Below are 26,467 nucleotides of genomic sequence, written 5' to 3'. Positions count from 1 at the left end.
TCTGTTTCTGTTCTGTGTTTTTGTATTCTGCTGCGCTACAGTTTTTTTCAAGAAATACACCACAATGCTGATGCACCCAGCAGCAAAAGCTACCACATAAAAACACAGCTGCCAACAAAGTCATGCAAGGCACACCCACCGTGGAGCACAGCTCTTTGCTGGTCATTTACCTCCATGCCAGTCAATTTTGCTCAAGCTTGGAACAACAAACCATTATATCAGAGACTGCTTCACAGCCCCACCACAATTATTCACAGCTCTTTACCTGCTGCCTGCCGGCCAGCAAGTCCTTTCATATATGCATGTACAGTTGCAGCCATAATAATTCAGGACACACTTTGGCGATATAACTCTATCATGCCTCAACAAGCAGGAATTAAGAGAAAGTTCATACATACATGGCCCAGGAAATGCTGCTCGTGTGCTCGCCTAAAAAGCCAAGAAACCTTCATATTTTAAATGCGAGAACAGTTAAAGTGCAGAGGTGTGCTCAGTGCTTTGGTTGCACCTGTGCTGCCTAGAAAACACTGCTGCAGAATAGGTGCAAGCAGGACTTCACAGATGCACAATGTTAACCATTCAGTGTAAGTCCAGAGTGCTGTAGCAAACCTAGAGAGGCACTTGAACCAATCCTGGCATACCAAGGCCAGGGGAGAATTTGGAGGCAACTCTTCTGAGGTGGCAGTTTGAAAGGTGGCCCTATCTAAACAATCAACTTTTTAAAAAATTTGTTAAAAAAAAAGAAAGGCTGCAAATGCAGTTCTCTTAAGTTTCGGGCATTGTTTTCGGCATTTTTGTGAAATGCATCGTGCTACTCCATAGCACTGAAGGTATTTTGTAAAAAAGCCATCACAGGAAATGGCCTTATATAAGATGTACGAGCTAGAGCCTGTGCGAAGAGAAATTTCTCACCTTGGAGGGGTAGCCGTTTCTACAGCCCCCCTGCACCCCAGCCTAAATGCATTGCTGATCAAGACCCAGCGTAGTCTCATCAGTTGCTCAAGTTCAGAGCACTTGAATCCACACGGAAACCCCACTGCACAGCTTCGTGTTAACTCCAGGCATCATAAAGTGGTTGCATGCTTCTGACAGTCTATACAACTTGTAATGCACCGTCTGCTGCTTCATTCTCAGAAAGGATTTGTTGCATGCAACCAGAAAAACTTGGGTTGTCATCAGCAATTCTGGTAGCCTATGTTTATTAACATAAAAATGTATATACCATAGAAGCCATCAGGGCACCACACAGACACACCCCTAGAACATTCGTAAGGAACTAAGCAGATACTAAGCAGACATCGCAGAATGCCAAACTGCTTTCTGCTGCTGGCTGGTAGCAGAGAGAAGCGCACCACCAAAGTTATGCAAACCAAAACCAAACGAAAGTTATACAGTTATGTACAAAGGCCAAGCATAACAGTGTGTGGAATGTGAAAGACTAAGCAGGCCAGGCTATATAATGGGCAGAAACTCAATTGATGCAAGAATGCCAAGCTAGGAGAATCATGCATTGTGGTCCGTCTGTCGTACACTTACAAGAAAAAAAAAAGTCCCTTAAACCAGCATTCAAATTTGAGACGCCACCATGCATGCAGTTCATTCCTGCTTGCTTTCATCAGCTGAGGCTGTAAGTGAGTCCGCACAATAGCAGTACCTTGTTACATTAACTTCAAAACAATGCAGAGCTTTCCTCTAAAAAGATGTGCAACAGCCAACAAAATTAAACAATAACAAAAAGCACACCATTCAGAAGCGAGTAGATACTACTGTAACCAAGCTGAAGGCGCAGTACCATTGTTGATCTATAGAAATTTTGACTTGGAGTGACTCTGCTTGCAAGAAACAAAATCTTGCAAGCCAGTAAGAGGGTTGTGACCTCTACACATTTAAAAATGCATTAATAGCAACAGCAGGCCACAATTTAAGACAAGAAAAAGAACTTCTTACATCAACTTTCTATGAGCAATGCAGGCAAAATACAACAAGAATGCACAGCTAACAAAAAAAAAAAACAGGCACCTGTCAAGCAAGAGCGCGTGGCATACAGCTCAAATTTATGACCAATCTCTGGCATCTTACATGTAGCAGCGCAGATCTGTTGCACCTTGAAAGGGCGCATGAATTAGGTGGCATGCTTAGACCAAAAGGTTCAGCCCTAAGGCAAGTGCATCAATGTGAACGCAAATTCACAGTGCTCAGGTAAATCACAGAGACTATAAGCTGCCAGCTATCCAAAGGCTGCTGATAGATTCAGCTTGCAAAAGCTTCACTACAAATCTCACCCTTGTTCACGCGTGTATGCAGCAGTCCTGAAAGAAATCCTGCGATCTCAAAAACCCACTGACAATCTGTTCACACTTTTCTCAAACATTTCAATTCCCAAGCCTGTAGTGATCCCGACTGGCTTTGGTATCACAATAGTAACAAGCCAAAATTGATCAGAGCCCAATTCCACTCACATAAACTTCAGCACCATTCATCTAGTGTAAACATTACCACCATTCATTCATTTGTCAGAATATCAATAACGAAACATAGAAGTGGAAAGCATCTTCAATATTTAGCATCAAATTAGTGGCAGCTTCAGCTCCTTTAGTGAATGAGTGCGAGTTCTCACTGCAAAAGCTTGTGCTCTTCAAACCACAGTAGCTATGCAATTTGTTTTTGCTATATAAAAATGGCAAGAGGCTCCAGCACTTATGGGGGCTTCAGCAAATGCAATCATCTAGCATTCTTGTGACTGCCTTTCAGTGTTATTTCTTGCTTTATGGTGGCTAGTGGTCCTCAAGCTTGCCTGTGCACAAAATAAACACCAGTCTTCACACCCTCGTGTCACAGACAGCGAGTAATTCTGCACTCTCACCAAATAATTGTGCTCCCCCTCTCTTTCTAGCAGCTCTTTATCCTTTACAGGAAGAAACAAAGAGAGCGTGAGGAGGGTAAGGAGCTGTGGCTATCATCCTGCACCCCATTGTTACTGGTATCCCTGGGGGTAGGTGGGCGCTGGTCGGGGATATGAGGTAGGAAGGGAGCCACCCCTTGCGTAAGGGTTGCCGGCACCAGACGGGGTTGGACTGGGGTTTGAGTGATATGGGCCGGCCTGCGAGGAGGGAGCAGCATGAGGCGGGTATCCCGGGTAGGCCTGCGACACGGGTGGAGCGCCATAAGGCGGCTGCTGTTGCTGTGGATGGCCAGGCTGTGGTGGTACCTGTGGCGGGCTCTGTACCGGCGGGGTCACTCCCGGCGGAGCTACTCCTGACGGGAACTGCTGACCATGGTGAGGCATGCTTTTGTGGAAGAAAAAAAAATACAAAAAGCATGAAAGCATAGGTCATTTTACAAGCCTGATCAGCATCTGACTGACCTGCTAAACACACGCCACATAACGGCTTCCTACAGCCTTCCATCTTTTGTCTCCTTCGGAACGCATTTCAGCCGAAAGCAGCATGCTGCTTGCTCACTCGTGACAAGACACTTGACACTTGGAGCAGGCAGCTTTCTTACAGTGGCAGCCATAAAACATTCTTTCCCAGGACTAATGGCACTGCCACCACTATTATGGTGGCATCATCACTGAAAACACCTCTGTTCAGCTCTAACCGAAAGAGAATGATGCTTGGTGACAGCTAAGAAAAAAACAAAGAAAAAACCCTTCACTTTTCCGCTTTATACAAAATCTCATGAACTTGAAAATACCATCTGCAGCACTACACTGGAGAGCACAGTAGGGTGGTAGGTTATCTTCTGCCCTCCAAACAGGTCTACTTCCAGAAATAGGAGAACTCCTATCACCAAGCAATTTACCCAAATATCAAATGTAGAAGTTATAAAATGAACAAGTTGCACAATGACAAGTCACCGTAGATTCACATAAGACACAGAGAAATTGAGTCACGTTAACACACATTTGTTCTATCTGACACATCGGCCATTCATAGAGTTCAAAAGTGAAAACTCTCACATTTGAACACACCTCATTTTGACAAGTGGGGAACAGTGGCCAACATGTGGATGCTCACACTGCATCAGTAAAGTTTCAGATAAAAAAGTGCTCTATGCTGAACAGGCTTAATTAAAACCAGGCTGCCTGAATCCCAAGCACACAGTAATAAGCGTTTATGGCAGCTGTGAGTACGTCGTAATTGTGTCTCATTTTGTAGCGATAGCTACATTACGGTACCATTTCGAGCCTTCAGCGCGGCGGTGGCAAGTGACCGTGGCAGCGGCATCACCATGTGGTTGGTCATGTGACCAAGCTGCTGCTGCCGGCGGCATGGCGCGCCGGCGAAACCGAGCTGCAACAGCTGTGCACATGCGCCGTGTGAAGTGGGACAAAAATGAAGAAGGAACGCTCAGCTAAACGGAGCGGCGAAACACTGACTTTGCAATTCAACTGAGCAAGTTCCACTCGGCCAGCTGTAGCTATCGCGTCACTCCAGGTTTAACCAGAGCGAAACCACCGCCAATTTTTGACAGACATTCATTCCAACAGGGATTCACTGCCACAAACCTAATGTGCACTACAACGATGCTGCTGCTTTGGTTGAAGACATCCAAGTGTTTCTTTTATGTCAGCCCGCAACAAGTGGGCCTGACAGACAGTAGGAGGCCGAACACAAGAGGAAAACCTCGCCCGCACCACTATGGCATCGTGGGCAGGAGGGCCTGACAATAAAACTCCATTTCCTGCTAACCACAGCAGTCGCCATGACTTTCCCTAAATGTCAATGCTGGCCCTCACCCCGCCATCCATGTAGCCTCTCCAGGCCTGTGAAAAACGTGCGACTCTCTTAGCTCAACACTGCTGAAATACTTTTCATTTTTGATTCCTGGCAAGTAGCCACCTCCTGCCGATGACAGGCATCTGCAACACACTTCATGCAGCAGCTGTGAGCCCCTTCTGCTTGGGTTAAAAAAGCTAACAGTGTCTTTGGCTGAGACTGACTGTCTCCATGCCAATGCCCAAGAAGGGACTTCAAACATGACTCAATCAGCACTGGACTAAGTGCCCCATCCAAACATGTGAAGTACTTGTAGCGTGTTGTCTAATTTTTGTGCCGCGTTCATCGTGACCTCTGGGACTCTAAAAAAAAAAAAAATCTCGGAGTTCATGTTTACTAGCAAGCGACACTGATGACTGAAGTAAGCAATTTGTACAACCACTCAGCAATCAGTCAGTTTGCCCATCAGCAATGTGAACTCACTACAGCCGCAGATCTTAACACAGCTGCACGTGCGAGATTGAGCTTAAAAAGAAGTCTGTAGCACAAGCCGGCAATGTGGGCTTTAGGTGCGCTTGCACGCATGTGTGCTAGCTATCTACTGCGATTCAGGCGTTCAGACTTGTCAAACACCAAACGACAGCGTTATGCTTACTGGCTGGGAGACATATGTTGCAAAGCTTCAGTTAGAATCTATGCTGAAATTATTTGCTGATGATTTTCAATGCAATCTCACATAGCCTCTCAATCGTTTCACTGATACCTTTCAGTGCATATGAATTGCCAGAAAGTACGCTCTGATAAAGTGCATGCGTATAGATGCATGTCAGACGCCTCTCAGCCCTGCGAGCTAAAGTAGGGCAAAAAATTTTTTACACAAACCTTTAATTTTCCTAGCAGAGAAAGGGTTATGGGTCACCATGCATAACATGTCAGTTTTGTGACATTTGCCGGAGGACAAGTGAGTGCAGCACAAATAAATGAATTGCAATTGCTCTCAAATTCAACACCTCTTTAAAAACTAAAATCTTGTGATGCTTCATCTCTTTTTCCCTTCACTTAAGCTTGGTTTCGGTCACTGCAGAGTAAAATTCCACTACACTGTCTGCTAGCCCGCGCTGCCCAACGGGATCGCACTGTGCTCCTCAGTTGGTCCCCACTGTAGTGTGGTGTGGTGCTGCACATTCATGCTGTGCTAGTCCCAGCAGAACGTATGGCACTGCAGCCAGCCAGAACGCGTGGCACAGCAAGAGTGCACAGAAAACTACACGAGTGCCCTCAGCAAAAAACACCATAAAACTTTCAAGCTTGCCCTTCTAGATACAGCAGCACTGGGACTGGTAATGTCTACACATTGACTGCAGCTTGCTGCAGGTGCATACAGTGTCTTTAATGGATGGACTTTTGGGTCCATGCACTAAAAGCTGGTCACCTATCAGAACAGTCTCCAATGACGGGAAAACAAGACTGTTCACAGTTTAATGTGAACAAGGACCGCCAAAGTCACTCAACACTCATCAGCAGGAGTTCTCAATCTAGGTTCTGCAGAACTCAAGGAACCAGTTCCTTGGAATGCTTTAAGTGTTCCCCGCGCACCTAAATTCAAGCCCGCCTAAGCCCCCATCCTTTGTTTGCCCACTTTATTTTGGGACCAGTAAGCGTTCTGTAATTGCTGATAGCAGACATATTCACTGAAGCCAGTCATTAACTAAATTGGGTATTTTATGAAGGGCAAATGCATGTGTGTAGTATACAGCAGAAAGGGATGGAAGCCAAGGTACCTAGGGTTCCTCAGCATTTTCTGAAAGACATCTGGGCTCCCTTGAGGCAAAAAAAGATTACCCTATAAACTCATGTAAGGGCCGCACCCTGTTTTCCAGAAGGAAATATATTAGAAAAAAATAATATCCCTGTAAGGGCCGCGCCCATACTTTCCACAGGACCCATGCGGGAATAGCCTTCGAAATACATGCACCGTGGCCTCCGTGATCAGCTCCTGCTGCGAGCAACGGCACGCTTCATCGCGGAGGCAACGCATGCGCACAGGAGCTTCCAGGTGCCGCCCATGGATGGTGCCAGAGACCGCGGCTCATTATCATCGTCAACTTTTTTCCTCCGCCGTGAGCTCCCGCTACTCATATCGGCATCAGTATCACCAGCTCTAGTGTTTTGTTGCTGTCCAAGGCATGGGTGTTAGTTGTGGCTTTTGCGTGCTGCCGCAGAGCGTTATAGTTTTAGCAGTTTTAGCACGATAAGGCAAGCACCTTAATAGCTACACGGCTGGGCAGGCAGAAAATTCGACGTAGCCGAGGGGTGCGTCCAACGATAGTGCAACCAAAAGGATGCACTGAGGAACACAAGCTGCAAAGAGCGCACTTTCTGAGGCAAGCCGTGTAAGTTTTCTGAACTGGAAGAAGAGCTGCTCTGCTAAGTAATGGAAGCATGGAACGGCTATGCGTTGACAGTGGACGTGCTGCACGAGTTCTTGTGGGATGAGTGTGCACCGGAGCACAGCACCAGCTCGGAGTGGGAATACACCGCGAGTGGCTATTGAATGTAGAATAAATGCCACTCATCTCCTGATTGGTGTGTTTTTACTTCAAATTTTTTTTTTCGCAAGTCGCGTGTATGGGCTGCACCCCAAAAATTGGCCCTCAAATCTGGAAAAAAAAGTGCGGCCCTTACACGCGTTTATATGGCAAGTACCCCCAGCTCTTCAGGACAAAACACCGCCTACAAAACAGCAGTAACCACAACTGTTTGATGGAAAATGAGAGAAGTGAGGCTGTCACAATTACACCTCCTTCACTACACAGTGGTGAGCATCCGATTGGCAGAGGATGAGGATAGGACAGAAAATGCAAAAGGAGAATGGGCAGAACGTGGGGAATGTACCACCTGCACATGTTGTGTTGTTTCTGTAACACAGCTTGGAAAGTTGGGGCTTAGTCGACCTTTTCTCCGTCGATGGCATTTTTGCATGTTTACGTGTGTTACCGGTGTTGCGTTGCTCATGTAAAAGCAGCTATTTCTTCCCTCCAAAATAAATGCTTGCCAGGTGACGCCACCAGTGCCAATTTCTCATTCTAGTTTCAATTCAATTTTGTGTCATTATTATGAGTCCTCATGCGAAACACTGCATGTGCTGAAAACCTACAAAATTCTGTCAATTTTGCTACATCCAGGTTCAACGGTAATACAGAACAGGCTGCATGTTTTGGAAAAATCAGTTTGGAAAAGTTTTCTATGTCCAGGGCTCCTTGCACAACTTGGCCAGTCTTCTGATGTTCCTTATATACAGCAGATGCACAGACAAACTCGAAAATCTTTCTGTCAACACAAGTCGCAGCATGCAAAGTTCAAAGGTGAAGGCAGACAATCAGAACTAAAACTGTCACACTTCAGCCCTTTGAGATACTGGTCACCATATCGTTTCAGAAAAATTTTGTTTCCATCCGAATAACCGACGCAAGGGTAAAAGGACCATATTAAAGTAAAACGTTGATAATACGATGTCAGTCAGTTCGAAATCCCAAATAATTCTTAGAATTTCTGCAGTCACATAGTAATTTCTGATGTATATTTCACCAGAAAATCGAGCCAGCTGCTTGCACTGGCTTTGTTAATTCGAGGATGTGGGGAGCTATGCAGGAACGAAGTACCACTGATAATGCAGTGCCGTGCCACTATGGTGCGCAACTCTACATTAATCAGTGTGATGCTAAATTGGACTCTTCAATGCTTCACGTATCGATGTGCAGACCATGACGACAGTCAGACTTAACACGTGGCACAGTGACATCATGGCAGCCAAAGCAACTCTGAGCAGTTCACCAGCGTTTCACCGCCAATGTGTTCTGCACCCTGCAGCGCATTCAGGCCGTGCTGGCACCAACAAAAATTGGAGGGGACACTAAAGCTCTGCCTTAAGAATACGATGCGACAGCGTTAATGGGTTAATGCCCATATATGCGGAATTGGTCATGCCGGACTTCACATTCATAGATCCCTGTGACTCCTCATACCACTTCTGGTGCAGTGGTGCAGCAGTTAAGTGATGCGCCACTGCCATGTGATGGCAGGTGCTGCCATCGGTGGGGCTTGCGCGATCCACGTTGCTAGGGAGGAGCAGCCTCTTGCTACCAATCATTAACTGCCACCTGCCGTGGTGGTCAGTTTGCTCACAATCAGGTGGGCAGGTTGTGACGACGCCACAAGGTCACATGAGCCACGTGGCCCACCTTGGCTGCTTCTCCAGGGATTTTTTAACATGACAGCGTTAAGGGCCCCGTGTCGCAGAAAAGCCGAAGTCGTCGGCATCGGCGGCGTTGGCCGTGAGCGAAAAATCCCTCCTCTCCCTCCTCGCAATGTGCGCCCCTGCCCCAGCAGATAGAGTGCGACGGCAGGCCTCCCGCCCGTTTCTTTCGGGCGCAGTGGGGCCGTGCGGGCACGCAGGAATCGCGCAGTGAGCGGCGAACAATGCAGCGCACATCCAAAGCGCATTCACCACGAAGCTTGCGGCTTGCTGCCCGCTCGTTCGGCGCGGAAGCTATACTGGCGTACGTGGCATCGGCATTGTCGAGAACGATGTGCCGACGAACTACGACTGCAACTTGAGTCCCGCACGTTTCAGGAAGGTGCCTGGCAGTGCTTCTATGTGGTTTGCTGCTCTGCGTGTCCGTTTCATTGTACACAGCAGAGCGAGTTGTCTAACGGGCAAGGCGTCGCGCCGAACGGGCAATGGCGTTCCGTGGACTCCCTGGCAGTGCTGCAACACGTTGTCGCGTTCCACTCTCCAAGGCGAAGCTTAAGCGTCCTCCAATTTTTCGTTCACAACACCGCCATCGCCAGATTTTTTGCAGAAGGCAGCCTTAAAGGGAAACTGCAGCCCTTTTTAAGAATTATGCAATATTCAAGGACTCAAATCTAGGCTGTAGGTAAAGCATGTTAAGTGTTTTTGTGCCAGCATATAAGATAGCGATGTTTTCAGCGATTAAATTTTAAGCTTCTCCTCACAGCAAAGGATGTGTGTGGAGAAGCTTGGTGTGCTGTCACGGAAGGTACGATCTCAAATTTCCGCTACAGTCAACCATGCACTGCAGAGCCTTGTTGGATGCTGCCAAACAGCACTCAGTGGGCTTTGTCTTCAGTGGCATTGGTTTATTTTCCCTTGATGACGTTATCATGCAACCCCCACTTTGTGCTGTGCACTGCGGAGAAGCTTGAAGGCCGCCGCATTTTCAATAGACTATTACATTGCCATTTAAAATGCTAGCCCAAAAGTACTTCGCATGCTTTATCTGCAAGTTTCACACAATCGACTCCTTTAAGCTCGACTTTTAAAACCTATGCACTTGCCCTTTAACGTTATCATATTAAAAGGGTATAGTTTGCATTTCATGCACGACGCATCAAAATCATCGATACAAGGTACCTACACCACATTAGCCCCAGACTACCCACATACATCGCGGGCACTCTCTTCTCATCATTCCTTTTCAACTGCATGGTGCTCCTAGAGCAAGCCCTTCTGTGCATGCTCCTTAGAGCTGTGCTGCTAACTGGACTTCTCTGATCTTGGCTGCAACGTTTGCGCGCTGACAACGTCGGAGTATGAAAGTGCCAGCGATCGGTGAAGAGCTTTGCCAGTATCTGACTTACATCGAGAAAGACATGAGACCGTGATCTGAGGACATCGGAACCGGCGTGACTGAAATCCCAGCAAATGGCAATGATGTGATGGTCTCGTCGAATGCAAATGAGTTGCCGCTGTGTGAGGAATTATTCGTTAAACATCAAAAGGAGTGCTGAGACAGGTGTTTGCGAATATAAAGTGCGGCGTGCGGTTGAACACTGTTTTGCGTTCCCCTTTTCAGTATTGCTTCCTTTTCAAATACCGAATACAGCCGAGTCCATATCGAATTTGCTTATATCAAACAGTCAGAACATTGCAAAGTCCAATGCAAGAGTTTAACGCTATTGTTCTCATTTATCGAATTTATGTTCAGCAGAATATTTTTGGTACATCAAAAACCATGAATATGTTTGATATTCGGTTGGTATGTATTTGTATTCAGACAAATTTCAAATATTTGCTAGCGATCGAATACTGCACCAACTTTCATAAATTCAGCCATGGAAAAACCATAATATCTGGGCAATTATCCAACGATAGAGTTTAAAGTGCCAGGAAAATAGTACAAATGTGTCCTCTTTGCTTTCTTCTCCGGCATTTATTGCGTGGGCTGATTGCATGCGGACACTGCTGGGCATGATCTGAAACGAAATCCGCAAGTAGCCTTTCCCACATGTACATCCTGATATGAAAAAGACAGCCAACCACTCACTTCGAACAATCGCAATTTTTTTAAAAAACGCGCTGTTTTTAGTGCTCTGGCACTAGAGCTTCCGCTAAGCTGCTTAGCTCGTCTCTGCGGTGCCTCTGCGACCTTGAAAAGCAGGGTGCCACCCACACCTGGACGGCAGGTGGACCACCTAGGTCACGTGACTTTGTGGCGTCTTCACAACCAGCCCAGCAGATTGTGAGCAAACTGCCCACCCTGGCAGGTGGCAGTTTAATTAATGATTAGTCGTTAAAGGTTGTTTGCAAAGAGAAACCTAGGTTTAACAAGCCCCACCATGGTGGCAGCACCTGCCATTTCAGGGCAGTGGCGCATCGTTTCGCCACTGCGCCAGGGGTAGTATGAGGACTCCCAGCGATCTAGATATATAGAGAAAAAAATGACGAATTCTGCGTTCACCCGTTAATGCTATCGCATCATCCCTTAAAGGGGCTCTGAAAGGGACAGTAATAAAGCTGCAGTATGCCTGGGATGTTAAATTACGCCGCTTCGCGGATAGTGTCCAACAAGAATTTTTATAATCCGCTTTGTAGAAGTTAAGTTACTTGCAGTCAAAATTTTAATTTCAGCGTCTTTGCGCCTTTCCCTCTCCTCTCGTCACTTTTTGCACACTGGAAGGTTCGTGGTCCTCCGCCGGACCCACCTCCGTGAGCGGAGCCACTTCTCCCGCCGGAGCTACGCGGCTTATTGGCCGTGGCCATGGTAGTTGCCTGACGTCTGAAAGAATCTAACCAATAGCCATCTCTCAACTTGTATACACAGATGCAAGCGACAGAGGAAGGTGCGAGCTTGAAAAAGTCGCCGGGAAGGGCTCGCCAACTTTCACGCTTGATTGTGGGTCCTCTGCTGCGTGCAGAAGTGTAATGTTTGGCTCAGGTTTTCATGACAACACATTGTAGTGATTGAGCGAGTTGGTGTGCTCTCCTCGGAAGGTGTTTCAGAGCCCCTTTAAGGTGGAGCTTCCAGTAGTATTAGTTGATGTAAACAACGATGTGCAATGCATAGTGTGAGTGTATTGCAGTTTAACACGAGGAGAGTTCGCCTATGACGACAGACTAGAGCTCTCGCGCACTCGCCACCGAAGCTGATCTGTTCGCGCCGCCGCAGGTTCGAATCCCAGTCGCCGATATTTATTTGATTTATTTTTAAAGCGCGGCTTTTAAGCGCCCATTCGTGGGTTGAGTCGAATCGCCGTCGGAGGTGTAACCAAGTGTGAGGGGAGGACAGCGAGGGGGGCATGCTCGTGTTCCCCTCGAGACCGGCCATGCCGAGCGAATGAAAATACCGCCGCTTGCTCATAGATGGCATGAGTCGTGTGCTGCTGCTTAATGAGCACAGGCAAAGGCTCAGTGCCACCGCCGAGAGGACTCTGCCATTATTAGCACCACCGAAGCACAAGCTAATCGCTGCACCCCAAGAAGACTCATAAGTTCATGGTGCCGAAGTAGAGGCTAGGTGATGCCTCTAAGAGGGCCCTGGCATTCGTGCCACCGAAGCACAAGCTCAGTGCCGCCATCAAAGGGACCTTGCCGTTCGCACTGCCGAACCAGATAGAGCTGCACTAAAATTTGGCATTAGAGAGTATCATAATCGTGATTAGAATTTTTATTTCTTCATTTCACTTGGCACAAACCCACAAACATCGCAAGATCTTGCTTGGGGTTTTCTCATCGAAATAGTGCTTTGGCAGTAACATATAGTCGCATAGCAAGTTCGTTATATCAAGGTCAACTGCCAAAACACCTTCGTTACATGGAGTTCACAAATACACATGCTTCAATACAGGTAGCGTTGAGGAATTGAGAAACTTCGTAATATTGAAGAATTCGCTACATAGAGGTTCATTAAATCTAAGTTTAGTTTATTTTGAAATGTGAAATTCCTATCATTTACTTCATAGAGGCATGCGCACAAACATGCAAAAAGTGTTAAAGTGGTCGCAAAATTGCAACATGCCTGTGACGAGTAATAGAAACAGGCATTCAAGGTACCACACAATTATTCGCTTTGTGGCAGCAGATAGCATGGCAACCCCATAACATTAATGATATAACAAACCCAGTCTGCATGACTATGTCAAGCATGTGCTACAAAGTTCGCCATTTTGAAAAATATTTTTTACTGTGTTTGCTAGCTACCTCGTACAACATCTCAGCTATGAAAAGGCATGAATTAGTCTGAAACAAATAAATCTTTGCTAGGCACAGTACACCCAGAAAAACCTGCAAGTTCATTATGTACACAAAAGAGTGCACAGTGTACGAGTAAAAAAGTAGCTGAGGATAAACTAAAATTGCTTTGTATCGATAGATCACAACGACCTAATGACAAGGAGGCTGCTCCCATTGAATACGCAGATTTTGTAAGCCATAAGTGCCCAAAAAATGAAATACAATCTAGCCTGGTTATAAAGAAGCCACTTATAGCGAAATGGCGGCTATAACGAAAATCTCCCATTCCCATTTTTGCATTTTCAATATAATTTGGGCCCGGATTTAACGAAGTAAATAAGAGCGCGTCAGCAGATATAACGAAGAGATTTAATACCAACCGAAAAACAATCTGTCAATCGGCACATTTTTGCGTCCCTCAGGCGAATTTTTCCGCGAAAATAAGAGCAAAACTTGGCTGGCGGCGTCCTTTCGTGGCGTCGTCTGCTGCCCCGCGGAGCGAAAGGTTGCTTCACTGCATCGCCTGGCATGCCGGTCTCATGTAGCGCCATCCTTGAACGGCGTCACAGCGTACAGCAAGCCACGCAGGAGAGGGAAAAATGTAAAAAAGTAAAGAGACAATTTTTTTTTTTTTCTGATGGCGTCGCGGAGAGCGGCCTTCTCTGCCAATCTCGGTTCTTGATTTCTCCCGGGAAGTCGGCGCCACAGCCAGACTGGAGTCTGCAGGAGGTGTGGCAGCGCGCGTTTTTTGTTTTATGTTGGTGCCGCGGTGCGCAAGGCATGGAGAAATCGCGGCAGCATTGTGCAAATTAAAAGCGTGGCTCATTTTCATTGTTTTTGCGGAACGCTGTATGCTGTTTATTAATTAAGACAGAGTTATTCAACTTGAGGTAGCTGGTGAATGGACAAATGAGAGCAGTGTCGCACAGTTCGGGGTTGGGAGCATGGCGAAAGCTACTGAGATCGTGCGTGACACCATTGTCACTTGTTTTCTGCCTGCATTGACGCCATCACGGTTTCCGGTCTTGTTCTTCTTTTGATATTTCATGACCGCTCCGCCTCAATGGACCTACTTAGCTGTCCCCTTTCTCGGAACTGACTCGATTTCTCTGCTATGACGAGCCTCGCGAGCCCCAGCACCTCAACGGGGAAGACAAAGGTGCTGTCTTTGAAGACGAAACGCGCCATTTTGGACAAAGTGTGCCGAAAAGTCAAGAAGAGTGCTATCGCACGGAAGTTTGCAATTGTACAGTCTACGCTTTCAACAATAATCAAGAATGGTAGCAAGATTGACGCCGTTCTCGATGTCGACGTTGGCAGCAGGGACCGAAAGAGGATTCAATGCGCCACTTACGGCGACGTAGAAGCCACGGTTTACAAGTGGTTCGTGGACACGCAATCGAAGAACATCCCGCTCAGTGGACCCATTATGCTGGCGAAGGCCAAGGACTTGGGCTTCGCTCTTGGCCACGAAGACTTCCAGCCAGGAAATGAGTGGCTCCAGAGATTCAAGGACAGGCACAATATCACGTATAAAAACATCGTCGGGGAGGGCGCGTCCGTTGACCAGGGATCGCTCCAGCAGTGTATGGCCAAGCACCGCGATCGTATCCTTGCGTATTCCAACAAGGACATCTACAATGCAGATGAAACGGGACTATTTTTCCAACAGCTGCCATCGAACACTCTCGCGGCCAAGACGGACAAGTGCGTGGGAGGAAAAGACAGCAAAAACCGTATCACCATGCTAATCTGCGCGAACACGGATGGTTCGGACAAGCGAGACCTGTTGGTCAGTGGAAAAGCCAAGAAACCATGCGGCTTCGCCAAGGTGCTGTCTATGCCAGTGACGTACGTGAACAATAAGAAGGCATGGATGATGTGAGACATTTCTGGCAAGTGGCTCGCCGACTTCGACAAGGAGATGGTCCGAAAGGAGCGCAAGGTGCTGATGTTGCTTGACAACTGCAGTGCGCATCACGTCAACACACACTTGAGCGCTTTAGAGGTTTTGTTCCTGCCCCCAAACACTACCACCAAGCTGCAGCCCATGGGCCAGAGGGTTATTGCCAACTTTAAGGTCCACTACCGGCACCGAGTGATCGAGTGCCTCCTGATTGATGTTCACACTGCCAACGTGGCTGACATGACGGTGCCTTTGGTAAAGGCGATTTTCTATGCAAGCGGAGCCTAGAGGGATGTGAAGCAACTGACCATCGCCCACTGCTTCGAGAAAGCCGGCTTCTCCCGAAGCAGCAGCGTGGAGGCGGCGCCTGCCGGGGACGAAGCTGCCGCGATTGACGTCGCTGAAACAGCTGATGGTGCCGCCGCGACACGCTGCTTGGTGCAGCTTTGGGATTCCGCTAGCGACTTGGACCTTGTGCCTGCGGGTCTAAGCCACATGGACTTCGCTTTCGCTGACAAAGACCTTGTTGCCACCGAGGACTTGACGATTGAAGAAGTTGCCGGGAGTGTCATGGAAGAGAGCTTGGCGGAGAGCGCCTCCGACAGCGAATGCGACGATGCTAGTTGTGCCCCTAAGCCGGTCACCTCCGCAGTGGCCATCGCAGCTGTTGACACGCTATGGATGTACCTCAGGAGTCCGGAGTTCGACCAGATCTTTTGTTCGCAGTTGGACGGTACAGAAGCCGCAATCCTGAAGTCCGCACTCGCAAAACGTGTTCAGGGGACGCTGGACCACTTCTTTCAGTGGCAATAAATCGGTATGCCCATGTTTGTATTTTTTTTTCATAGTCCACATATAACGAAATAGCGGATATAGCGAAGTGATTTCAGATTCCCGCCGACTTAGTTATAACTGGGCTAGACTGTACATTTATCACTGCTACTGGCTTTTTCACAAACACACTTTGACGACAGTGAATAATTTTTGTTCCTAACGTAAATCTCTGAGGCCATGCAACACCACCACTGAATTGTCTTCCATTTGGTTACGACAGAGCCCTTTCCATTTCTGACATGAATTTTAATCAAGTGGGTGGAAAAAAAATGTCATTTCTGTATCCTAAGCAATAAACTCATCTCTTACTAGCAAACAAACATCAACACACTATCGAAAGCCCAACAATGAAATTTTACTCGGAACAAAAAACTGGATGGAACTGTCCCCAGCATCACCTTCAAGGTTGATAACTGCCTCTGACTGTAAGAACTGGATGGAGCTGCCCCAGCATCACCTGCAAGGTTGATAACTGCAGAGGCACTTCACGCTCACCTTTGTGCGGTTGATGTCTGGGGGAATGCGGGCTGACCGTACGGCCCCTGTGGGGGCTGGCCAGGCACCCCAGGAGTAGGTGCGGGTCCGGGCCTTGCTGTTGGCATGGGCGGACCACCATAGCCACCAGGAGGAACCTGTGCCTGCTGCTGGACAGATGGTGGCTGCTGCTGCTGCTGTGCAGGAGGGTGCCCTGCACACACAAGATGAATGCAGACGACAAGCTTAGCATTATTCAGGGTGTGCAAGTAGCAAAATTTTCATACCAAATGTGAATACATGATATATACACCAAATTCGTTAATTTTAACTTCAAAGTTTTAAACAATGAAGTCAGCCTTTTTTTTTACACAGGCTTCTCTTAACTCGAACTCTGCATGAGTCACACAATATTTCAGGCCTCTGAGAGTTTAAAATTATCGAGAGTTGACTACAGCGCATTTCAAGAGCTTGAAGTGGTTACTAGGGATTCTTCAGTTTCAGCACAAAGAAAAACAGCTGGTCCTGTGACAACCTTCATACAGTGAAACACTGAAGCCATTTCCTATGCCCCCCCCGTCAATCACAAGTGCCCTTTTCGTCTGCTTTCATACTAGATTAATACTTCCATACACACAGGCACACAAAAAAAACATTACTTATTTCTCCTTAAATGAAAGCACAATTCACTTCTATTCTCTTAGATGTAGTTGACTACTGGCACTCCTAATTTCATGACTACACATTTTGAAAATCTGAAGTTGGGGCAGCGATTTACAATCAAAACCAAAGCATGACACCATCAATAAAGGTGAGATAAACGAGATATCATAGCCACTATGGCATGGTTGCAATTTTATGTTTGCTCTATGACTCTACCCAATAGCATTCAACTATTCTGCACGCTTGTTCAAAAGAAATTTCAATTTTTTTTTTTCTTTTAACTGAGCACTCGGTGCTCATAGCAGTGCCAATAGTTGATGGGCCGCTGTGTTAATCACAGCTACACCGCCACTTGAAGTGGCAGCGCTTCCAGGACGTGTTGGTAGATGATGGAAGAGCAGATGCCACTCATGTTATGCTCACGCATAGTTTCTCTTTGGCTCTGTTTGATACATTTGACATGACTGCTGGCCAAGCTTTATGAGTTTTTATTATCTTGCTTCGTCAATCATCATTAGTGCTCCATGTCCAGTAAGCATTCGGTGCCGAAGAAATGAACTGCGTGCCGGCCCCAAGTTCGACGTTTCGGGATAGGTGATACAGGTGTGCTGGCTGCAGCAAAGCATATTTTCAGCTCCTTGCAGTGGCGTGGTGTGGCTGTTTGTGAAGTGCGAGATTTCAGGGGACGATGACATGCTATGGTCAGCGAAGTGCGGGATTTCGCTGGACATCGGAGTTAGAATGATGTGCTGTGGGACAGCAGCAGCGATGACAACGGCAGCACTAGTGAGGACAATGCCGCAAGTGTGAATGAGTAGTCCAGTGACTAGCGCATTTTGATTGTGGAATGTGCCCATTTTCATGCCCCCCACCCCCTTTTTTTTCCTGACATGCAATATAGGAAGGGAGAGGGGGAGCGACTTACATTTGGGTCAACTTAAAATCATGTAAATATGGTAAACAACTGAGCCGGGTCAGCTGGATGACGCTTTCATGGGTGGAGTGCAGTGCCGGTCTAATTTTATTTTGCCTTGCTCAGTCCGGTGTTGAGAGCGAAAATGCGGAAGCTGCATTTAATCCCCGACATCTCTGGTGCCACATACACTAGACCAAAAATTTAAGTGCAAGAATGATAGGTGATGCAATTTTTTACCCTCAACAGGCATTTCACTGCCCCTTTAAAGTCTTAATGTCTGAAAAACAAGCAAACAAAAGCACTCACTAAATGAAGCCATTCCAGAACTACTGTAAAATGCAGTTTTTTCCGTCTTAAAAATTATTTTCAGCATTCATTTGCTATCTCCAGCTTGAGATGGTTCCAAGCAACTTTGTTTCAAAGGGATTCAAATACAGTAGAATTTCACTGATATGAATCTCACAGGAGCACAACAATTATTCGTATCATTCGAAATTTGTATCATCAAAAATGAACAAGATACGTGTGCAGAAGCACCGAAAATGCATTCACAAAATTTTGTTTACGGCTGATGCTATTTAATTATGGTCATGCATCACCTCTTAGTGCTCGCGATGCATACTGCACAACCGATGGTTGAGGTGTCAGCAATCTGTAGACTGCGTGTTACCATGTTGTGGTGTGCACTGCTTTGTCTGGCGATGACGGCATTGGCGATGTGCAGGCCGCATTCCTGACGTGCAGTCATGGCTCCCACATTCGTTTCACTCAGAGGGGCATGGGAGAATGTTTGCAACACCCAAAATTTTGCACTATGTACACAATGCATTTCGGCCAGAGAATTTTGCTAATTTTTTTCCTACCAAAATTCATACCAGACATGTTTGTATACCACTGAAATTCTACTGCATAAGGTTCAAAAATTTGCAGAGCATTATATGACAGCAGTAAAAGAAGCTAACGCTAAACAAGTTCAGTGCACATATCCTCCTGAGGCCTAGAATATAAACTGTGCCGCCGATTTCTGTCAAACGTTCAGGATATCGCAGCGTTCAGTATTCGAAACTTTCAGCTGTGAGCAGGGCAATGTCCAAAATTTCCAAAGTACACAGCAGAATTACTCCACCGTTTCTGTGCATTCTTTTTTTCATTGTTGCAACTGCTAAGAGGTGCTTAAAAGCGATTTACTGCATGCATTTTGAAATGCATGTGAATCCCCTTCGGTTTTTTGATCATCACCGTGAAAAAGTGCACACACTGGCTCTCATCTTCTTGAAAGCTCAAGAGAAAGGAAGCATTGTGACCTCGACCATGCTCACTAGAAAACAGCACAGGCCCGAAAAGCAAACGAGAAACAGTGTCTCACAGGACTAATCCTTCATTCATAGCTGCCACATCCACGATTCTGTTGTCCAATATATTAGACAAATTTCCCATTGCCAGGGTTCAAGAAAATTTGGTCAAACCATGTCCTTAGCAGCTATAGGAGCATGATGCAAACAAAATAAACCAGGAACAGCCAGCTCTCACAAAATCTCTACAAGGAAAGCCCACAAGGGTCACTCACCCTGAGGTGCATAAGCCTGCTGTGCTCCTGGCTGGCCTATGAATCCAACTGGAGGCTGGGCAGGGTGCTGCGGGTAATGGTGCGGTTGCTGATGCATTTGCTGCTGCTGCTGCTGCTGCAAGGCATGAAACTGCTGCTGCTGCTGCTGTTGCTGGTGTATCTTCTGCTGAGTGGCTGTAGCAGAGTCCAGGCTCGAAATGCTGTCCGGAGTGCCCACACGGCCGTTTTCGCCTGCAAGGCAACAGGTATGGACACAAGATACAGCCTCTTCAGTCAGCCAGGCAGGCTTGAACATGTTCAATGTGCCTTGGGCCACCTGTGGGTTACGTCATTTATCCATATTTTGCGACCACAAATACCGGGCCACACAAAAAAGTTGCTGGACACATTTTATTGTGATGTCTTTCTTATTAGACCTGACAATAAACTCTGACCTATGGCTTCATCGTGCGACCCAGTACTCATGGCAACACAGCATGAATAAATGATGTGGCCCACCGGAGACTCATGATGAAGTGAATGTGTTAAAACAATGTGGGCAGAGGATAGCAAAACTAAAAAAAGTTAGAAGATCGATTCCCAACTGACTTAACCTGATAAGATACACCTTGAGAAGCAGTTTTGACAGTGTTCCATGCAAGTTTTGCAACAAAATTCATTTGAAAGCTGGAAATAATACTAGAACGGCTTCAATGATATAGGAATGGCAAGTGAAAAACCAGTACCAAATAAATGCAGTGTCAAGGCAAAACACAGCAAGGAAAAAGACTGCCATTTAGACATTGCATTCAAGTAGCTGATGCTAAATTCTATTAAGGTCAGCCCTGGGGATTTTTTGAGTTTACCACATTCTATTAAACTTTTACTGTAGCTTTTTCTCTAACTCCCGATTACTTAACCACATTCTAATAAAACTTTTACTGTAGCTTTTTCTCTAAATTCCCAATTACTTCCACAAACTTTCGCAGCTATGTGACATTTCATTCTGGTGAAAATCAATTCTTAAGTCTGCTCTTTTCGTGGCCTCAGTAAGTTTAGATGATTTATACGAGCAGCATTTTCAAACATCACAAACACTCCCCACACATTAAAACCCACACCCCGCTTTACTAACGAAATTTTGAGGCTTGTATTAGGTCGCCTCGGGCATTTTTTTTTTGTTAAAGGGCTGAACATTTCCAGTCGCTACTCCAGCCACATCGCACATATGAGTGCTTTTCTAGTAATATTAATGACATCATCGCTGTGTCACATGAAGCATCATCTACAAAGAGATGTTTCGGTTTCGGTTTGCAGCTCTTGCTGTTTTAAAATGGCTCCACTCAGTAATTTGAAAAACGATTTGTTGTGGCGGAGAGAGGGGACTCTAAAGAATGTGATAAGACCATCAACTGAAAATGTTAGTAAAACACTTGGCGTCCAACCAAACCTCTGTTTTTAGTAAAGGTCAGCCTACAAATCTTTTTGGTTGTGTTTATTGCCTGGCAGAAAAGACGCATTTTTTAGCCGAGGAAATGGGATTTTTGAAGCCTTTTTGAAGCCCCTTTTTGAAGCCTTAAAAAGAGTGCTAATTACCCTAGTAAATACAGTATTTTCAGCGAAAATAGTCTTTCATTAAAACATGTACTCTTATCGACACAGGCCCACTTCAATTTATTCTAAGCATCCCTTTAAAATGGTTCTTTCCTGAAGTATGCAGCATTCAGCCTATGCCTGGATACAGCAATTAGTCAAAGGGGGCACTGCCAGGATTACTACTGTACAAAAGCACTCTTCCTATTTAGAGACACTAGTGAACAGGTATATCTCACCCTTGAGGCCTTCATCCAGCTGAAGACATTTCTGTAGAAAATATTCTCACAAATTTTGGCCTCAAATCACAGTAATGAATGTACTCATTGTTGAATTCTTGTTTGTTAGGGGAAATGACATGATCCCACAAGTTGTAGCCATTGGTACTGCACAGGTATGTGGAAGTTTAGTAAATGCAACATAGTGCTTTGTTTTACACCACACGTCTTTCAGCCTGTTGTGGAACTCTCGTTTTCAGACATACAGCTGCTGTGGTAATTCAATACGCATATCTTTGTATGCTATTCCAACAAACGTATTGTGCGTATTGTGGTACTTACAAAATCAGGGTATAAAATATACATGCCATAATCGGAAGCATAGGTTCATCTTGGCTCAGTAGACTTCAATTGGGTGCGTACCTTTAGGCTTTGCTTGGGCACTAGGCTCATCCCCAGCGGCTTGCTTGGAGGCAAGAGGGTCGAACTCTTTCGGTGCAACAGTATTTGTGGCCTTCAGAGGAGCCGCTGGAACACAACATTCATTCAACATCAGGTCAAAAAACTAAAGCAAATAAACTTATCAGTCAGCTAACTAACCTGCATTGTCCTCTGGCTCGGAGCTGTTGGAGACAAAGTGACGGGGCTCGAATCTGTCCAATAGACGGTTCACGACATTTCTAATTTCTTGCAGCTCTTTCCTGAGGTGCTTAATTTCATCCGGCTCCAGTGGAACTGGCTGGTGGTTTACTGCATGAATTTAATGTTCGCATTGACGACACAATGTTAAAGTTATTGTTAAAAAAATCTTACCGAATATTGTGAGCTTAAGTATCCGACTGCACTGGATCGCAAAAGACAAGTCTGAGCTGTCAAAGATGGTAATCAGGTCTCCATCTGCATGAGTCACAACCGGGAACCAAGGTTAGCAACAAGAGATAAGGACACGCCCAAGATTACGATGCCCCTAAAATTATACACCTGCGCTTACCTTCATCTTTGTACTTCACAGTGACTTCGTCGCTGCTAGAAAGATTGCCTCGGAACACTCGCTGCATCATCAATATAAGTTCATCGTATGTAATGTCTTCGTTGTGTATCGGGATGCGGCGTATGTCATCGCCCAACTGCGCTTTTATTATAAGTTTGCCACTTAAATCCAGTTGAGGAAATGTGCTCCCTTCCTCGTTGGCTGACGTGTGGTAGGCATTCATCTTGCTGCAAGAGATAACGGCAAAGAGAACAGTTACGGGAATACCTTGCTTGATAGCCGGAAGCGGTAAACAATTCGAGTGCAATGACATTTCCTGTAGCAACTACATTGCAGCCGCAGTACAGCAACCGAATCCAACATGATCTCATGACAATAAAATGCAAACATCAAGCTTCTGTGAGGCATGGGCACGCAGCACTCCTCGCAAAAGTGACACACTGATTAGCTTTTAAACTGTGTAACGAGAGATGACGTACTCCGCATTGCAGCTATTGACTCCATCAAACCAAGCAGTATGCATATATATAACAAGAAGATACTTTTGCTGCCCAGGAGTGCGTTCGTTCAACACTCAATATTTAGTTGTAGCGAATAAATTACGCCTTACCGTGGCTACCGTGGCGGTTTCAGCATAAACAGTCCGCAGTTCCAGCACTGTAGTTCCAGCCTTCCCCGTCCAACGACACGACGTCTTTGTCAGCGCTCACAGTTGCCAGTGGGAAAACGCTACTGCGTCAAACAATCGCCTGCGGTGTCACCAACACGCTGTATTCTACTGAAGCAGTATTTAAAAATTATCTATAATTAATTAAATCACAATAAAATTAACTTATAAAACGTTACATGCACATTCGGTCAATATTTATTCACGACAGTTTTGCGGCACTAACTGCTGGAAGGCCGTTATTTGAAGACATGTTTAACTGGCGAACTTTTGGATTCATTATTGTTTCAGCAAAAGTAAAATATAAAGCCGTTGGTGAATAAATAATTTTTCTTAAAGAAATCGAAACCGAAACTGCACATGCTCGTGTAAGTACTCGGCGAGATATGCATAGAGTTTCTAATAAAGAAACCCTATGCAGATATCATACAGTTTCTTAGTATTAATAGTAATAGTAAGTATATTAATAGCAATAGTAATAGTAAGTATTAATGGTATATTAATAGTAATAGTTAATAGTAAGAAACTCTATGGGAGATATGTTTTCGAAGTCAACGAAGAGGTTCTTGGGAAAGTTGTCTGCTATTGCTACTTCTGGTTTCAATTTTTTCGCCTTGCTCGTTTTCTTCATCGCAGACTCTGTTGTTATCGCGTATTCTACCAATTTATTTATATGCAACCTCGCTTATTTTACTACACCATCGCAAAACCGACGCGACCTCGACTCTATTCTGCATCGGGGCGCGTTTCCGCACGAAATGCAACCAAAATAATGAAAATGGTGCGAGACTTCCTGTGAGTATATATACGGTGCGAAATGTTGAGACGCGCCGTGCGCACAGTGGCATGAATGAGTCACTTTCTTGCCCATCGGCAGCCTTTACACGCTTTGAGAATACATCTATCGTCTGTTAAACTGTAGAGGATTCAACACTTCGCGCTGCACCAAAAAAACAAAACAAATATAATGGCCGAGGCGTTAAACTAGTTGATACGTGCATGAAAACCACTGCACCGCATATTCGCAACATCCAGCCTACGCCGGCATATTAACCACAACAGAACATGCTTACCTTTCGTTACTGTTTATGTCTGCGCTCACGTCACACACGTATACACAGCACGCGATACATACAGCAGCACGATGATGCAGTACAATTACCGGTGACGCAGCACAAATAAATTAGCGCATAAACGACGTCAGCACGCACCGCGACTGCTATGCTACGGGAAAGCAATGGGTGAAAACTGGAACCAGAGTAGCTGGCAGACTATTTTCCCATAATTATTTGCGTTGACTTCAGAAACACACCTTACCCATTTGCAGGAGAATTGAAAGGAATGGGTACCGTACGTTACATTGAAGGAAGAATTGTAGGGTGTATGAATATGCGAAATTATCGAACAGCCAATAGAAAATCATTCTATTCGATTCGCTGGATGAATCAAACAGCACGTGTTCAACAGTATTCGAAAGTAAACTTTTCGAACAGATTTAAAATAATTGGCACAATGTTCGAATATGGCACGGTGGGCTTTTTTCGACGACTGTTCTAAAAAAATGTGGCTCCAATCCACGCTGTGAAGGTTGTTGGACACTAAAGCTATGCTGTTTGCATTCAATTTTTAGCCTGGTGTTTTTTGCTTACGACAACGACATGAAAACGCAGCCGTAATCTTTAGCGGGAAACACACGCGGGGAGAAGGAACGTGCTTCGCATTGTTTGCAGGCGCCGTTATCATATATGATGCCATTTGCACTTCATACAAAGGCTTCGAATGACGTCAACCCCTTTCGAAGCAGCTGCAAACCTAAAGTTTACCGGAACGCGTAGTTGTAATTCTCGGCACCGTGCGTCGGAAATATGTTTCCTTACGGCGCGGTTTGGGTGTCCACCGAGATATGTGGAGATATTGCATGCAGCCTGTCATATGGTACACAGTTTCATAGTGAACATGCATTATATAACATGAATTGTTTTAATACGTCATTCATAGAAAACAGTTTTCATTTTATATTTTAGACAAACATTATTTTTCATGTTCCTTCAAAGTGGAAAACACAAAATCACGACCCTTACGCCAAATAGATAAATTTAGTATTCCACTTGTGTACACTAACTATAGAAAGAGAACCCGCGCATTTTATGAACCTTCATGTTTCAACAATTTTGAAACCGTCCACACCTTCACCTCTGTTCGAAAAATTAAGGCATTTATACGGCCATTTGTGCAGTCAAATGAATGACACCATGTGCTTCTTGTATGCTGCCCTTATTAGAAAATTCATTTGGAACAATGCTCTTGCTTTATATGTCGCGCTGAAAAGATAATTCAGTTGCAAAAATGCCCTGTCTGGTTTTTTATGTGTATTGAGGAAAATACAATCATGTTCATATGCTATGCAAGCACTAATACCTTGTTTTGAGCCTCGCTACTTTGCGAAATACATGTGTTTGTTTACTTCTTTTGAACATTTATGTGCTTTAAATATTCTGTTTTCTTTTTTTTTGCGCAAGGCTTTATTCTGATGCAGTCATGCAGTCATGCTGCACTGCCCAGCCACGCTCACAAGCATCAATGCTTAAACGGGCTGGATACTGTCATTTACAATTGCCTGGAAATAAACTATTATTATTATTATTATTATTATTATTATTATTATTATTATTATTATTATTATTATTATTATTATTATTATTATTATTATTATTATTATTATTATGTGAGACAGGTGTCATTTCCTTTCCTCAAAACCAATTTTAATTTCATTTTACGTGGCCGATGGCTTTCCTGGCTTTCCGGAAGAGAAGAAGTGACCGTTTTCTAACATTTATGTCGTCTTCGAGGACGCGTTTACATCATTTTCTTATCGACAAAGGAACTTTTCTTTCTGGAAGCAATGTTTGAAGTTACTCAGATGTATTCAAATTTAAGTCGCTGAATGATCGGTCCCATTCTGCTAGAGGCCCGAATCGAGCTAGTAATATTACCTCACTCGTCTGTACTTGTAAAACCGTGTTAACATGTTCTTTACAACGATGCAAGGTTATAACTAAAATTCTCGCTATTGTTTAGTTATTTTATAACACCCACTCTTAACGAACGCAAGAACGATACGTTGGTTCCACAATTTAAATCTATACTATTCAGATCCGATTTCGCCCCTCATTTACTCAAAGTCGGTAGCAAACCCTGCGCACAGGCTCTCCCAAAGACTACACGAGTGCTGGCTGCCATTTGGGACACACAGCGCAGCCTATACAACTGCAAGAACAGTATGTGGAAGAAAGAGGACGAAATACCGGAGGTTTGCACATCAGAGGAGAACACACCTAGAAATTCCCATTAGAAAGTTGGGACTCACTTTGTGGGTCCCGCTTCTCCTCTCCTTCGGCGCGAGCG

The 26,467-nt window shown here is 45.3% G+C and overlaps 1 protein-coding gene across 1 annotated transcript; it reads right to left on the bottom strand.

The window, feature by feature from the left end:
• Positions 1-1,182: 1,182 nt before the first annotated feature.
• On the bottom strand, positions 1,183-23,105 carry LOC144098711 (uncharacterized). Its single transcript, XM_077631542.1, has 8 exons — positions 23,006-23,105; positions 22,396-22,622; positions 22,218-22,301; positions 22,005-22,154; positions 21,828-21,932; positions 19,615-19,845; positions 16,490-16,682; positions 1,183-3,287 (listed from the first exon to the last, which is right to left on the bottom strand). Exons 2-8 carry the CDS (start codon positions 22,616-22,618, stop codon positions 2,975-2,977), a joined length of 1,299 nt encoding a protein of 432 aa, XP_077487668.1. The 5' UTR covers positions 22,619-22,622; positions 23,006-23,105; the 3' UTR covers positions 1,183-2,974.
• Between the last annotated feature and the right edge of the window lie 3,362 nt (positions 23,106-26,467).

The sequence above is a fragment of the Amblyomma americanum genome, chromosome 7 (assembly GCF_052857255.1).
Source record: "Amblyomma americanum isolate KBUSLIRL-KWMA chromosome 7, ASM5285725v1, whole genome shotgun sequence".
In the NCBI taxonomy this organism is placed as follows: domain Eukaryota; kingdom Metazoa; phylum Arthropoda; class Arachnida; order Ixodida; family Ixodidae; genus Amblyomma; species Amblyomma americanum.
Note: the sequence above shows the minus strand (reverse complement) of the source record. Positions and strands in the feature narration are given on the sequence as shown.